We start from the raw sequence: 16,918 nt of genomic DNA on the forward strand, positions 1-16,918 counted from the left end.
CTCAGCACCAGAATGCATGGGGCTAAATTGCCTCACTGAACAAAGGGGGCATTGATTCAGCGTTCTGATGCAGCCACTCTAAAATGGATTATATTCCAGCTTCTGAGCGTCATAACAGAGCTGGCTTGCCTTCTATGCAGCAACACATCACATCCTACTTCTTGCTCAACCCAAGCCATCATCCTAGACTCAAGAACTTAGAGCACTGACCTGGTCTTTTTGAGGAAGTTCAGTCACACATTTTATCTACCCAGTAATGGAAAGACAGGAGAGGGTGGAACTGAACTAAATATCTACTGTGATGGGGACACCTGGATGGCTCAGTCGGTTGAGTGTCCGACTCCTGATTTCAGCTCAGGTCATGATCTCACAGTTGTGGGATCAAGGCCCAAGTTGGGCTCTGCACCGAGCATGGAGCCTGCTTACAATTCTCTCTCTCTCTCTCTCTCTCTCTCTCTCTCTCTCTCTCTCTCTCTTTCTGTCTCTCTCTCTCTCCCTCTGCCCCTCTCTCCCACTCACACTCTCTCTCTCTTGCTAAAAAAAAATAAAATAAAATCTGTGATGAATCACAGTTTACATATTCCCCTTCTACTTTTGCTTTTCTTCTGGTTAGTTTTCTTCAAGTGATAGTTAAAAAAGGTTAAAAGTCAAGATAAGAGTTTTGTCTGCCATTAATTGGGTACACTTACCTGTAATAAGCATGCCATTATTGGAGTCATATACCATAGAATAAATCTGCATATCTCCTGGTCCTCCCTGGCTGTCATGGAAGATTTGTAACAGTGAAAGAGTCTGTATATCCCACACCCTGAAAACCTGGGGAAAGAAAGAGCACAGTTCACCACTTTTACACCCTATGTTCCCCACTCAAAGCTATTTAGGTGAAGCATTTTCAAAGCCTGCAGTATGCTCTTAAAATCTTGCAGCAAGTGTGATTAATGGGATGAGCACACATTTGCTAATCTCCAATTTGGTTCTTGGTTCAATTATTGTCGGTTAATATCAAGTAAATAGCAGCGGTGATTAAACGTTTGCCTAGAGGAACTAGATTTTTCTATCATTACAGAGAAACAGTATTCTTCTTTAAGAATCTGGAGGGCTGATCATGACTTACAGTTCAAATGAAGCCATCTCTCTACATTATGGATTGGAGAATAAATAGAAGATTTATATTTTATTTTATTTTTTTTACAATGGGATTTGTATTTATTTATTTATTTATTTATTTATTTATTTATTTATTTATAATATGAAATTTATTGTCAAATTGGTTTCCATACAACACCCAGTGCTCCTCCCAACAGGTATCCTCCTCAATGCCCATCACCCACTCTCCCCTCCCTCCCACTCTCCCTCAGTTTATTCTCAGTTTTTGAGTCTCTTATGCTTTGACTCCCTGCCTCTCTAACTTTTTTTTATCCTTCCCCTCCCCCATGGTCTTCTGTTAAGTTTCTCAGGATCCACATAAGAGTGAAAACATATGGTATCTGTCTTTCTCTGTATGACTTATTTCACTTAGCATAACTCTCTCCAGTTGCATCCATGTTGCTACCAAAGGTCATATTTCATTCTTTCTCATTGCCACGTAGTATTCCATTGTGTATATAAACCACAATTTCTTTATCCATTCATCAGTTGGTGGACATTTAGGAACTTTCCATAATTTGGCTATTGTTGAGAGTGCTGCCATAAACATTGGGGTAAAAGTGCCCCTATGCATCAGCACTCCTGTATCCCTTGGGTAAATTCCTAGCAGTGCTAATGCTGGGTCATAGGGTAGGTCTATTTTTAATTTTTTGAGGAACTTCTGACTGTTTTCCAGAGTGGCTGTACCAGTTTGCATTCCCACCAACAGTGCAAGAGGGTTTCCATTTCTCCACATCCTCTCAAACATCTATAGGCTCCCGATTTGTCATTTTAGCCACTCTGACCAGCCTGAGGCTTTGATTTGTATTTCCCTGATGAGGAGTGATGTTGAGCATCCTTTCATGTGCCTTTTGGCCATATGGATGTCTTCTTTGGAGAAGTGTCTATTCATGTTTTCTGCCTATTTCTTCACTGGATTATTTGTTTTTCAGGTGTGGAGTTTGGTGAGTTCTTTATAGATTTTGGATACTAGCCCTTTGTCCGATATGTCATTTGCAAATATCTTTTCCCATTCTATTGGTTGCCTTTTAGTTTTGTTGGTTGTTTCCTTTGCTGTGCAGAAGCCTTTTATCTTGATGAGGTCCCAATTGTTCATTTTTGCTTTTAATTCCCTTGCCTTTGGAGATGTGTCAAGTAAGAAGTTGCTGCAGCTGAGGTCAGAGAGGTTTTTTCCTGACTTCTCCTCTAGGGTTTTGATGGTTTCCTGTCTCACATTCAGGTCCTTTATCCATTTTGAGTTTATTTTTGTGGATGGTGTAAGAAAGTGGTCCAGGTTCATTCTTCTGCATGTTGCTGTCCAGTTCTTCCAGCACCATTTGTTAAAGAGACTGTCTTTTTTCCATTGGATGTTCTTTCCTGCTTTGTCAAAGATGAGTTGGCCATATGTTTGTGATTCCTAGTTCTGGGGTTTCTATTCTATTCCATTGGTCTATGTGTCTGTTTTTGTGCCAATACCATGCTGTCTTGATGATTACAGCTTTCTCGTAGGGGCTAAAGTCTGGGATTGTGATGCCTCCTCCTTTGGTCTTCTCCTTCAATATTACTTTGGCTATTCAGGGTTTTTGTGGTTCCATACAAATTTTAGGATTGCTTCTTCTAGCTTTGAGAAGAATGCTAGTGCAATTTTGATTGGGATTGCATTGAATGTGTAGATAGTTTTGGGTAGTATTGACATTTTGACAATATTTATTCTTCCAGCCCATGAGCATGGGATGTTTTTCCATTTCTTTATATCTTCTTCAATTTCCTTCCTAAGCTTTCTATAGTTTTCAGCATACAGATCTTTTACATCTTTGCTTAGGTTTATTCCTAGGTATTTTATGCTTCTTGGTGCAATTGTGAATGGGATCAGTTTCTTTATTTGTCTTTCTGTTGCTTCATTATTGGTTTATAAGAATGCAACTGATTTCTGTACATTGATTTTGTATCCTGCAAGTTTGCTGAATTCATGTATCAGTTCTAGCAGACTTTTGGTGGAGTCTATCAGGTTTTCCATGTATAATATCATGTCATCTGCAAAAAGTGAAAGCTTGACTTCATCTTTGCCAATTTTGATGGCTTTGATTTCCTTTGTTGTCTGATTGCTGGTGCTACCACTTCCAACACTGTGTTAAACAACAGCAGTGCGAGTGGACATCCCTGTCGTGTTCCTGATCTCAGTGGGAAAGCTCTCAGTTTTTCCATTGAGGATGATATTAGCTGTGGGCTTTTCATAAGTGACTTTTATGATGTTTAACTATGTTCCTTCTATCCCGACTTTCTTGGGGGTTTTTATTAAGAAAGAATGATGAATTTTGTCAAATGTTTTTTTCTTTTCTTTTATTAATGTGATGTATCACGTTGATTGATTTTCAAATGTTGAACCAGCCCTGCATCCCAGGAATGAATCCCACTTGATCATGGTGAATGATTCTTTTTATGTGCTGTTGAATTCGATTTGCTAGTATCTTATTGAGAATTTTTGCATCCATATTCATTAGGGATATTGGCCTGTAGTTCTCTTTTTTTGCTGGGTCTCTGTCTGGTTTAGGAATCAAAGTAATGCTGGCTTCATAGAATGAGTCTGGAAGTTTTCCTTCCCTTTCTTTTTTTTGGAACAGCTTGAGAATGAAAGGTATTATCTTTGCTTTGTATGTCTGGTAGAATTCCCCAGGGAAGCCATCTGGTCCTGGACTCTTATTTGTTGGGAGATTTTTGATAACTGGTTCAATTTCTTCGCTGTTTTTGGGTCTGTTCAAGTTTTCTATTTCTTCCTGTTTGAGTTTTGGAAGTGTGTGGGTGCTTAGGAATTTGTCCATTTCTTCCAGGTTGTCCAGTTTGTTGGCATATAATTTTTGATAGTATTCCCTGATAATTGCTTGTATTCCTGAGGGATTAGTTGTAATAATTCCATTTTCATTCATGATTTTATCTATTTGGGTCCTCTCACTATTCTTTTTGAGAAGCCTGGCTTCTCAAAAGGCTTATCAATTTTGTTTATTTTTTCAAAAAACCAACTCTTGGTTTCATTCATCTGCTGTACAGTTTTTTTTAGATTCTGTATTGTTTATTTCTGCTCTGATATTTATTATTTATCTTCTTCTGCTGGGTTTGGGGTGTCTTTGCTGTTCTGCTTCTATTTCCTTTAGGTGTGCTGTTAGATTTTGTATTTGGGATTTTTCTTGTTTCTTGAGATAGGCCTGGATTGCAATGTATTTTCCTCTCAGGACTGCCTTCGCTGCATCCCAAAGCGTTTGGGTTGTTGTATTTTCATTATCATTTGTTTCCATATATTTTTAAATTTCTTCTCTAAATGCCTGGTTGACCCATTCATTCTTTAGTAGGGTGTTCTTTAACCTCCATGCTTTTGGAGGTTTTCCAGGCTTTTCCTGTGGTTGATTTCAAGCTTCATAGCATTGTGGTCCGAAAGTATGCATGGTATCATCTCAATTCTTGTATACTTATGAAGGGCTGTTTTGTGACTCAGTATATGATCTATCTTGGAGAATGTTCCATGTGCACTCGAGAAGAAAGTATATTCTGTTGCTTTGGGATGCAGAGTTCTAAATATATCTGTCAAGTCCATCTGATCCAATGTCTCATTCAGGGCCCTTGTTTTTTTATTGATCCTGTGTCTAGATGATCTATCCATTGTTGTAAGTGGGGTATTAAAGTCCCCTGAAATTACCACATTCTTATCAATAAGGTTGCTTATGTTTGTGAGTAATTGTTTTATATATTTGGGGGCTCCCGTATTTGGCGCATAGACATTTATATTGTTAGTTCTTCCTGATGGGTAGACCCCGTAATTATTATATAATTCCCTTCTTCATCTCTTGTTACAGCCTTTAATTTAAAGTCTGGTTTGTCTGATATAAGTATGGCTACTCCAGCTTTCTTTTGACTTCCAGTAGCATGATAAATAGTTCTCCATCCCCTCACTTTCAATCTGAAGGTGTCCTCAGGTCTAAAATGAGTCTCATGTAGACAGCAAATAGATGGGTCTTGTTTTTTTATCCATTCTGATACCCTGTCGAAGACTTATGTTTTAGATGGAGGGTTTCACATTGCTCTTTCATGACTTAAGAAGATAAACCATCTTGGGCCGCCTGGGTGGCTCGGTCGGTTAAGTGTCCGACTTCAGCTCAGGTCATGCTCTCACGGTCCATGGGTTTGAGCCCCACGTCGGGCTCTGTGCTGACAGCTCGGAGCCTGGAGCCTGCTTCAGATTCTGTGTCTCCCTCTCTCTCTGGCCCTCCCCCGTTCATGCTCTGTCTCTCTCTGTCTCAAAAAAAATAAACATTAAAAAAAAATTTAAAAAAAGAAGATTCAACATCTTACTAAATGAGGTCTCTAAGAACATCCGCCTCCTGCTGCCCACGGATGTAAGTATTATAGAAAGCAGTTTAGGGATGGTATAGATATAGTGGGAGTGTGGGGAATAGGTTATTCAAGCTCTCCTTTGAGAAAGGAAAGAGAATTACATAATTACTCAAACAGAGCTCGAATTGATATAAAAGAATAGAAAGGACAATAAAGTACAAATTCAGCAAAAGTAGGTCAAGTTTACCCTTTGTCATTTGAGATAACTGGTCTGTCTTAGCCTTATTAATTATTCTGTCTTTGTAAGCAAGTTACAGTGTGATTGAATTTCAGAAATAAGTTTGATTTGGTCAAAGTTACACCTTCTAGCATGCATCCTTAAATAACATTTTCACTTTATAATAGTTACTATTAACCTAATCATTTGGAATATTTGTTGAGCAAATGAATAATTATTATAAGAACTACCTATGAAGTAAGTAGTTTCGTTAAGAGGGATATACTGTCTTCTTATTTGAGACACTTGTAAGTGAGTTAAAGGAGCTCAAAACTTCACTGTTGCAAAGGCAATTTGATTCTTATATGTAGGAGCATAAAGTTGTCTAAGTCATGTGATTTAGGGAACACTGGTAAGGAGTTTTGCCTCAAATGCATACCCTTTGTAGGCCAGTGTTACTCAGAATTTGTACAGTTGGAAGGTACTTCCTTTGTTCTAGTAAAAACACAAATTTGGGAGAGGGTAGCTAGAACATTGAACCTTACCAGTCTTTTGTATCATAGGGTAAATGAGTATAACGGACTATTTATGAATTTAGGTTCAGAGCCCAGAATAAGAGACAAGTAGGAGAAAAACCTAAAAGTGAAACTGAGGAGTGCCAAAGAAATTTATCCCTATTCAAGTTGTTTCTGATTGTAGTGCTTTCACCAAGATGCATTCCTGGGAGGCAGGCTTTTTACTATATGTGTATCTGTTCGGCATTGTGGTTGCTAAAAAGAACAAGGGAATGAGGCAAAAGAGGACCTGCGTTTCAGTTATAGCCCATCACTTAAATCCCTTGAGCCTCTGTTTTCTTGATTCTACAACAGACATATAACATATAGCACTCCGCACCTCACTGAATTGATGTGAACATGCTTTCAAATCTGTAATGTTTTCTATAGACTCATTCTGTTTTCTTTTTTTTGTGTTTCTCTCTTCTTTAGTGTTCTGTTCTTCAGATTTTTTGTGTGGTTTCAGGGAAGTGGTGACTGCTGATCATGCTGCAGTCTCAGGGCTCTCTGCTGCCCACTGCCTCATGTTGCCTCTGTTACCCTCACACTAGACTGCTCCCAATTTCCAAAACCCTCCTTCTTTTTCTGGTCTCTGCACACCACATACTTTTCTTATCATCTACAATTTCCTTTCAACACCCTCTATTGTGTAGTTAACTGCTACTCTTTCCTCAAATCTGTCATAAAGAGAATTAAGGAGTCACAGTTCAGTAAGTTTATGCCCTGATGAGCCATTTCTTCTCCAAACACAGAGAAATAGTAGAAAAAATATTAAAGAAGAGAGAGAGAGAAAGTAAAAGAAATAACAAGGCTTCAAAGCAAGAGACATATCACTATGGATCCAAACAAGAGGGGGGCAGGACCAGAAGCACCTCAGTGCTCCAAGGCAGAATATATCAGTGAAACTGAGAAGCAATAAGCTGTGCTTTACTTTCTTTCTTTTTTTTTCAATATATGAAGTTTATTGTCAAATTGGTTTCCATACAACACCCAGTGCTCATCCCAAAAGGTGCCCTCCTCAATACCCATCACCCACCCTCCCCGCCCACCCACCCCCCATCAACCCTCAGTTTGTTCTAACTTTTTAAGAGTCTCTTATGCTTTGGCTCTCTCCCACTCTAACCTCCTTTTTTTTTTTTTCCTTCCCCTTCCCCATGGGTTCCTGTTAAGTTTCTCAGGATCCACATAAGAGTGAACACATATGGTATCTGTCTTTCTCTGTATGGCTTATTTCACTTAGCATCACACTCTCCAGTTCCATCCACGTTGCTACAAAGGGCCATATTTCATTCTTTCTCATTGCCACGCAGTACTCCATTGTGTATATAAACCACGATTTCTTTATCCATTCATCAGGTGATGGACATTTAGGCTCTTTCCATAATTTGGCTATTGTTGAGAGTGCTGCTATAAACATTGGGGTACAAGTGCCCTATGCATCAGCACTCCTGTATCCCTTGGGTAAATTCCTAGCAGTGCTATTGCTGGGTCATAGGGTAGGTCTATTTTTAATTTTTTAAGGAACCTCCACACTAACCTCTTTTTTGTGCTCTACTTTCATCTGGAGGTATAGTGTTGAGAAAACTGGGAGACCGGGGACAGAGGGGGACACTGATTTCTGACCTGGAACTAAACCAAGACTACTTCTGGCTCAGGAACTAGACCTATTTCTAGACTGGATCCCAAGGGGACAGGTGGGGAAAGGCTATAGATACAGAGGAGTGAGCATACAGACACACGTGCCAGTGTGTGCACACATACACAGAGCCCTAAATATGTAAAAGGAACTATAATTTTTAGAAAAACTTAGAAGAGGATATCCTTATGCACTTAAGAGTTGAAAAATATTTCTTCAATAAGCAAAGAAAGCATGAGCCATAAAAGATTGATACATTTAACTGAATTAGAATAAAATATCTCTGTTCAACCAAGGCAACAATCCCAAAGCCACAGAGGGTAGAAACAAGTCCAATGGTCATTGGTCAAGTTGGATAAATATGTGATACACATACGATAGAATACTGCATAGCCGTTAAAATAAATGAACTAAAGCCATATGTTATAACACGGATAAATCTCAGCATATAGTGGTGAGTGGAAAAAAGGAAATTTCTGTAGGATTTATTCACTATATTTATAAAGAACATTGAAACATACAAAATAAAACTATCTACAGTTTAGGGACACTTATATGTGTACTACTGGCATAAAAACATAGCACTTGTTCAAAATGAAAAAAAAAAAAACAAAAACAAAAACAAAAACCAAAAAGCAAAAGGTCAACTTCTTTGGTCACCCTCCTAGCTCTAGATGCCCATAATATCTGTATACAGTAATAGCAATTAGAAATTGTCATATGATGTCATGTATCATATGATGATTTACTCAGTTGCCTTCTCTACTAAACTGTGACTTGCTTAAGGGAGAAACCATGTGCTATTTGATTGTTTTCTCAGTGTCTACTGTGTTCTCTGTAGTTAGGTTGGTTACTTAGCTGGGTTTTGGTCTGCTCACTTGCTTATTCTCTGTCTTGGTCCAGACCTTGAAGGAATTTATAATGTTGCATCACTGTGTAGGCAGTCAGTACGCTGTAATCGGATAAATCAATTAATAAGCGGGGTAACGTCAGAAAACATAATTCATTGGCTCTGTTTTTAGGTGGTCTTAATGTATTAGCTACTTTGGAGGAAAGGAGGGTAGTGTTATCAATTAGGCTCTAGAATCTGTCGATTCTAGTTCTCTTCTCTATTCATTTCCCTTAGGGTGGACAGTGTTCCTGTGGCCGGTGTTAGTGCCTCAAAGCCTGAGAGACAGAAGTGGAGCCAGGTTGGGCCTGAAGGGGATTAGGAAGGGTAGCATTTCAGAAAGAGACTGAGCTGCTGTAGAAAGAAAATAATCTGAGAGGATAGGTGGCTTCCACTAGAGAAGCCCTTGGATGCAGAATGCAGTATTTATAAATTATAAATTAAATATTATTGCATATCTGTCTAACACAGAGATTACAAAAAAATATTCACCTTCTAGTAGCACTAAAAATAATGATTTTCAGGGGCACCTGGGTGGCTCAGTTGGTTAAGTGTCTGATTCTTGGTTTCAGCTCAGGTCATGATCCCAATGTTCATGAGTTCAAGCCTCACATCAGGCTCCGTGCTGACAGCATGAAACCAGCTTTGGATTTTTTGTCTCCCTCTCTCTCTCTGTCCCTCCCCCAACCATGCTTGCGCACACTCTCTCTCTTAAAAATAAATAAACTTTTTTTTTTAAAAAGACAGTTTAAAAAATAATAAAATGATTTTCAAACAAATTGGGAATGCAGGGGTTCAGTGACAGGATTTATTTTTAACACCAGGAAAAATTGAATTGCAAGGCTGCAAGTCTTTGAGGATAAAGTTACTCATCCCCAAATATGAAAGAGAAGGATAATAGGAAGGCCTCCCCTGAAGCTTTGTGAGGAAAATTAATAAATAATGATAAAGTAAAAATTTTTGGAAACTCTACATGTGTCTGAGCCAGGAGTGAGGATTGTTTTGATTCAACCAGGTTTTCGGTCTTTTCTTGCAAACTCGATGCCAATCACTATTATCGAAACACATTAATAAACTGCTCTTTTTTTTTTTCTTGATGGGTGTTTATTACAGAGTGATTAGAACAGAATATCATATGTGTAGACATTGGTTTTGGATACACAGAAAAAGGATTGTAAAAAGGTGCAAAACTAACATGATATGCATGATTCCTTATACAGCAAATAACTCTGGAACTCTGAGCTAGCTGCTCCAGAAACAAAAGATCAGTAGAAGCACTATTCCTCCTGTTCTTGGACAGACCCTCATCGAGGCAGGAGAGTAGATATGACACACGACATTATCATGCATTGTGAGGGCTATATTTGAATAGACGTTTGAACAATTGTGGGATGCTAACACTTGTATTAGTAGAAGTCTTTAGAATTGCAGTGTCATTTAATAGAGGGAGGGACATGGGGAATTCAGCATTTTTGATTTGTCAAGGGAAGCTGGGATTTTGCCAGCCTTCCTAATTTTACCTAATGTCTACAAGAGGTTAATTAGGTTTTAGACCCCAAATGAATCAAATTAGGGTTACATTATTTTACATAGGAAGAGCCTAAAGATCTCTGATATTATGACTCTCTTGAGGGCTAACACAGTATTATAGACAAATACTATATTTGAAAGCAGGGGTATGTATAAGAGTGCAGTAGAAATGGTAGGCATTCAATGTTGATTGTGTAGCAAATTCAATGCAAAAATGTATTTTTTAAGCTCTCCCAAATAACAAGAAGAAAAAAAAAATTCCTACGTGGAACTAAAACTGTTGATTCTGTGATCTTGTTCTCACATTTTTCCTGTGTGATAACTGGCAAAACGGAAATGAAATGAGGACACCCAGCATGCCTTTAAAAATTAACTTTTTAATTACCACGTTATTATATGTGCCTGGTAGAAAATTTCAAACAGTACAAAACCCAGAGTACCCTTTCCCACCTACCCACTCCTTCTGGGATCTCCAGTTCAACTTCTTAGGTTAATCACTGTTGGGAGATATCGCCTCTGAAGGCAGAAAACTCAGTGGAATCCTCTTTCACCATTTACTAGCTGTGTGACATTGGCCAAATCTCTTAACATCTCTGAGCCTTAGTTTTTACATTTGTAAGGGAGATTATATCAGAACCTGTCTCACAGAGTTGTCACAAACGTTAAATGAGGTCATATATAGAAAGAGCTTACATCAATATGAGGGCATATTTACTGAAATGTACTTCGTTCTTTTTAATGGCTGTATAGTATTCTGTTGTGTGAATGCTCCATAACTTATTTTAATTAGTTCCCAGCTGATAGAAGTATGCTTATTTCCTTTATTTTCTTTTAGTAAAGTGATAGTGAACCTCCTTGCACATGTAATTTTTTATAGTAGTCTAAACATACCTGTTTGATAAATTCCAGAAATGGAATTTTTGTGTCAAAGGGTATGAGTGTTTTAAGTTTTGTTAGATTGCCAAAGTCAACCTTGCTTTTTGAGATTACAATTTGATGACTTCCTGATTTCAAGTTGCAAAACCAGCTTTCATAATTTACTCCAGTTCTGTAAGAGAACTGAACTTGATGTTTTTGTCATTCCTAGGTTTTGCCATCAAAGATTTTTGGAAGTTTTGCCTTATTTACTCAACTAGATTTTTAACTCCCTTTGGGCAGAGGTTATATCAAAAGATGTTTAATCACAGGGCCTGATACAGTATTAGACACTTAGCAGGGGATAGCATATTATTGGTTGATTCATATAGACACAGTAGGAAGTCAAGATTTCCAGAAGGATAGCTTTGAGATACATTCGGTTTACCAGCCAAAGAACAATGTCAGGCTTTTGCAAGAATTATATTTACTAAGGAATGAAAGTTAATGGCAACTGTATACCCAGAGAGCTACCTTAGGTAGACTGTAGTGAATATGTGTGTGTGCACATGCAAATGTGTGTGTGTATTTGTGCAAGTGGTCTGGTGGGCAAGGGGGTGGGGTGAAGAGGGAATAGTCCCAAAGGGCAAAACTCAGAAGCTCATAGCCCATCTTAAGCAAATGTGTAATGACAACAAAGTGTCCCAGGTTATACCAATAGAGAGTGACAGCCACAAACGGAAGGAAGCTTCATGTAGGGGCTGGTTCTCCACTGTTTTGTGGGGCACATTGTCTCCCATCAGTCAGAACTATCAACAGAGTCTTTTGAAGATGTTCGATGAACTATTCTGGGATTGGAGACAGAAGGAAGGCAAGACGTGTACGTAAGCAAAAAGCTTTCAGACTCTTCAGACTGCTTCAGACTCTTCAAGTTGAGTCTGAATCCCAAAGCATGTGTCCCTTTCTCTTAGTTTGTATTTTTTCTTTCCAGTTGGTCACTAAGGTTTTACTAGCTAAGGATTCCTAACATATATTGAACTTCCCCAGAAAAATTTCCAACAGTCTGCTTTGAGGACAGATTAGAGGCAAGTATCTCTTCCTCCTGAGGATGTTGCAAATCACAGTTTACCCAAAATGGAATGTCCCAAGCAGCAAAGGAAGGACAGAAGGTGACAAAATGCTGAGAGTAGTAAAATCTGGCTCTTAATCATGGATGCTTCCAGTTATCCAAAAAGTAGGGGGAAAAAACCCAACTGGAATTTACATCATATAGAATAATCTCATACAAGAAAAAAGGCATAAGGAGTAAAAACCAGAAAAGAGTTCTGATTTTTATGAGTTAAGGGTAACATATTTTTAAAGGTCAGCTTTTCCTCCTATCCCTGGGTCTGTTTCAAGGACCCACATTTCTTATTCACCAAAGAGAGATGAACTCCAGCTTTCTCTTGGTGAAAGCTTCATGGAGGATGTGATATTGCACTGACATCTAAAGGCTCAGTAGAACAGCTGAGTATGGGAGGAAAGCATCTACAGACACAGGCAGGAAAGCACCAAGACTTTGGGGAAGGGCTGGGTGAAGTTTAGACTATCTGAATACAAGTAAGTAGCAACAAAACTAGAAAAGGTATCTGGTTCCAGACCATGAAGAGAAAACTAGAAAAGAGAATTTGAACTTTATTTATAAGGCATGGGGTGGCTTTGATGATATGCAAGAAAGTTAAGTAGGTAAGAGGATGACCAACATGACAGTGTAATATTCGGATGATGGGGAGATGGGAAGGACTGAAGTAGGAGGACCACAAGTGCCTTCTCATGTGACTACGTAACTGGGAGCCTCTCAGTGGGTCTGCACGAAGGCCATATCTGTGGGAAGAAGAATGAGGCACGCGATACGAAAAACATTGCAGACGCTTGGAGACTGGCCAATGTGAGGGGTTAGAGAGTCAGAAGGTTTAAAAGTGACTTTGAAGTTGGTCATGGTTCTGTGGGGAACAGATGCTATCATTAACAGCTAGAAGAAGACCAGAAGTCAGGAAAAGGAGATTTGACGTGGGAAATTAATTCAGTTTTAGATAAGCAGGAATTTTGGAAAGGATAAATAAGAACCAAACGGTCCTTTAAGGAACCTTGAAGATAGAGACGTTGAGTGTAAGAAGAGAACTGATGCGACAAGGGTCTTGATGGTGCAGGGTTAGACTAAGAGAACGAGAGTAGGGATTTGATTCAGGAAGGAAGAGAAATTTTTGGCCTTGGGCAGGAGGAGAAGAGAGAAAGTAGCTAAAAAAAACAGAAAAACACAAATATTTTGAGGTGGGTAAGATGGAAGTTAATGAAGCGACTCGACATTGTCAGCTTAGTAGAAGATGAGGTAGCTTGTGGAGCCTGAGAGCCATGTCAGGGGCTCAAGGAGAGTAGATTTTGTTTAACCTCATGTAGACTTGACAGGTGTTCAGCATGAGATGAATATAAATGACTGAGTAGCATGAGAAGCATGGGCTTTTTGGAAAGCCTCACCCTGTTCCATGCCACATACCACACCCATAATCTACTCCTGTGTGGCCGCAGAGGAGGCTCAGGACAAAAGCAGGTAGATCAATACAAGTCCTGTCCCCACTATGGAGAGTGGGGAGCACCCGTCTTTCTGATAACTGCAGATGTTAATGGGGGGGGGGGGTGCTGGTTACATACCAGGCACTGTGTGCGTGCTCCTTACCTTATCTCATTGCATCATCCTCACATCAACCCTATGAGGAAGGTATTCTATTACGCTCCTCAGCGATCTCAAATAACTCATCCAAGGTCACACCACCTATAACTGTCAGAGTCACTCTTCAATTTAGGTCTGCCAGGTTTTGGAGGCCATTCTCTTAGCCATGCTGCCTGGGAGCAAGACAGTAGTGTCCTCGTCACTTAGGACAGGATCTTAGACAAGGTCAGGAATAAGATGGCATCTAGCCAGACTGCAGGCCAAGCAGGCAACCCCTCTGGCTTGCTTTGACATTATGCACCTGGCACCTGACTTCAGGACATTGACTCTTGCTCTAAGGCACACTCCCAGTCTAGTCAAGCTGCGCCTTTTCTCAGGTTCCTTCATATCACTTCCAAAGTGAAAATTAAAAAAAAGAAAAAAAGCAACTGTTAAACACCCATTTGCAATCTGTTAGAAGTCATCAAAGCATGTATATTTCTCTCCTCATAGCAAAAAGAAAAATAACCTTTGGTATCTAGACTGTGCTTGAGAAAGCTGACCACCATGTTTCCCACTTTTTGTTTCTTCCTGCATCTGTCAGGGTTCATCAGCTCTTCAGGAGCAGGAGGTGTGGCTCAGTGGCTAAATGCTTGAGCTCTGTGACCAGAAATACAATTTTAACATCTGCAGAAGAAAACACTATCTGGGTGGAAAGTCTGCAAAACTAGGAGGAAGGATGAAAATCTGCTGTAAGGGCTTCGGAAAAGGCATGTCATAGGCACGTGACTGGCCAGTCATTTATTTTATTTTGTTACTATTTTTCTTAAATGTTTCTTTTTTGAGAGAGAGAGAGAGAGAGAGAGAGAGAGAGAGAGAGAGAGAATCTTTTTTTTATTTAACTTTATTTTTTATTTTTTAAAATTTACATCCAAAATTAGTTAGTATATAGTGAAACAATGATTTCAGTAGATTCCTTAATGCCCCTTACCCATTTAGCCCATCCTGCCTCCCACAACCCCTCCAGCAACCCTCAGTTTGTTCTCCATATTTATGAGTCTCTTTTGTTTTGTCCCCCTCCCTGTTTTTATATTATTTTTGTTTCCCTTCCCTTATGTTCATCTGTTTTGTCTCTTAAAGTCCTCATATGAGTGAAGTCATAGGATTTTTCTCTTTCTCTGACTAATTTCACTTAACATAATACCCTCCAGTTCCATCCACGTAGTTGCAAATGGCAAGATTTCATTCTTTTTGATTTCCGAGTAATACTCCATTGTATATATATACAACATCTTCTTTATCCATTCGTACATCAATGGACATTTGGGCTCTTTCCATACTTTGTCTATTGTTGATAGTGCTGCTATAAACATGGGGGTCCATGTGTCCCTTTGAAACAGCACATCTGTATCCCTTGGATAAATGCCTAGTAGTGCAGTTGCTGGGTCATTGGGTAGTTCTATTTTTAGTTTTTTGAGGAACCTCCATACCGTTCTCCAGAGTGGCTGCACCAGCTTGCATTCCCACCAACAAAGCAAAAGAGATCCTCTTTCTCTGCATCCTCGCCAACATCTGTTGTTGCCTGAGTTGTTAATTTTAGCCATTCTGACAGGTGTAAGGAAGTATCTTACTGTGGTTTTGATTTGTATTTCCCTGATGATGAGTGATGTTGAGCATTTTTTTATGTGTTGGTTGGCCATCTGGATGTCTTCTTTGGAGAAGTGTCTAGTCATGTCTTTTGCCCATTTCTTCACTGGATTATTTGTTTTTTGGGTGTTGAGTTTGATAAGTTCTTTGTAGATTTTGGATACTAACCCTTTATCTGATATGTCATTTGCAAATATCTTCTCCCATTCTGTCGGTTGCCTTTTAGTTTTGCTGATTGTTTCCTTCGCTGTGCAGAAGCTTTTTATTTTGATGAGGTCCCGGTAGTTCATTTTTGCTTTTGTTTCCCTTGCCTCCAGAGATGTGTTGAGTAAGAAATTGCTGTGGGCAAGATCAAAGAGGTTTTTGCCTGCTTTCTCCTCGAGGATTTTGATGGATTCCTGTCTTACATTTAGGTCTTTCATCCATTTTGAGTTTATTTTTATGTATAGTGTAAGAAAGTGGTCCAGGTTCATTCTTCTGCATGTCGCTGTCCAGTTTTCCCAACACCACTTGCTGAAGAGACTGTCTTTATTCCATTGGATATTCTTTCCTGCTTTGTCAAAGATTAGTTGGCCATACATTTGTGGGTCCATTTATGGGTTCTCTATTCTATTCCATTGATCTGAGTGTCTGTTCTTCTGCCAGTGCCATACTATCTTGATGATTACAGCTTTGTAGTGTAGCTTGAAGTCTGGGATTGTGATACCTCCAGCTTTGGTTTTCTTTTTCAAGATTGCTTTGCCTATTCGGGGTCTTTTCTGGTTCCATACAAATTTTAGGATTATTTGTTCTAGCTCTGTGAAGAATACTGATGTTACTTTGATAGGGATCGCATTGAATACGTAGATTGCTTTGGGTAGGAACGACATTTTCACAGTATTTGTTCTTCCTATCCAGGAGCATGGAATCTTTTTCCATTTCTTTGTGTCTTCTTCAATTTCTTTCATCAGCTTTCTATAGTTTTCTGTGTATAGATTTTTCACCTCTTTGGTTAGATTTATTCCTAGGTATTTTATGGGTTTTGGTGCAATTGTAAGTGGGATCGATTCCTTGATTTCTCTTTCTGTTGCTTCATTGTTGGTGTTCAGAAATGCAACCAATTTCTACACATTGATTTTATATCCTGCAACTTTGCTGAATTCATGAATCAGTTCTAGCAGTTTTTTGGTGGCATCTTTTGGGTTTTCCATATAAAGTATCACATCATCAGCAAAGAGTGAAAGTGTGACCTCCTCCTGGCTGATTTGGATGCCTTTTATTTCTTTGTGTTGTCTGATTGCAGAGGCTAAGGCTTCCAATACTGTGTTGAATAACAGTGGTGACAGTGGACATCCCTGTCTTGTTCCTGACCTTAGGGGGAAAAGCTCTCAGTTTTTCCCCATTGAGGATGATAATAGCGTTGGGTCACTCGTATATGGCTTTTATCATCTCAAGGTATGATCTTTCTATCCCTACT

General features: G+C 39.1%; 1 protein-coding gene across 5 annotated transcripts in view; it reads right to left on the minus strand.

Annotated features, from left to right (window-relative positions):
- The window catches only part of WDR64 (WD repeat domain 64), a 152,057-nt gene that overhangs the window by 47,534 nt on the left and 87,605 nt on the right, over positions 1-16,918 (minus strand). For all 5 annotated transcript variants that reach the window (XM_045049232.1, XM_045049233.1, XM_003999137.5 and 2 more), the window contains one exon: positions 690-816. In XM_045049232.1, the coding sequence (XP_044905167.1) occupies positions 690-816 (127 nt within the window). The remainder of the gene's footprint in view (positions 1-689; positions 817-16,918) is intronic.

The sequence above is a fragment of the Felis catus genome, chromosome F1 (assembly GCF_018350175.1).
Source record: "Felis catus isolate Fca126 chromosome F1, F.catus_Fca126_mat1.0, whole genome shotgun sequence".
NCBI lineage: Eukaryota > Metazoa > Chordata > Mammalia > Carnivora > Felidae > Felis > Felis catus.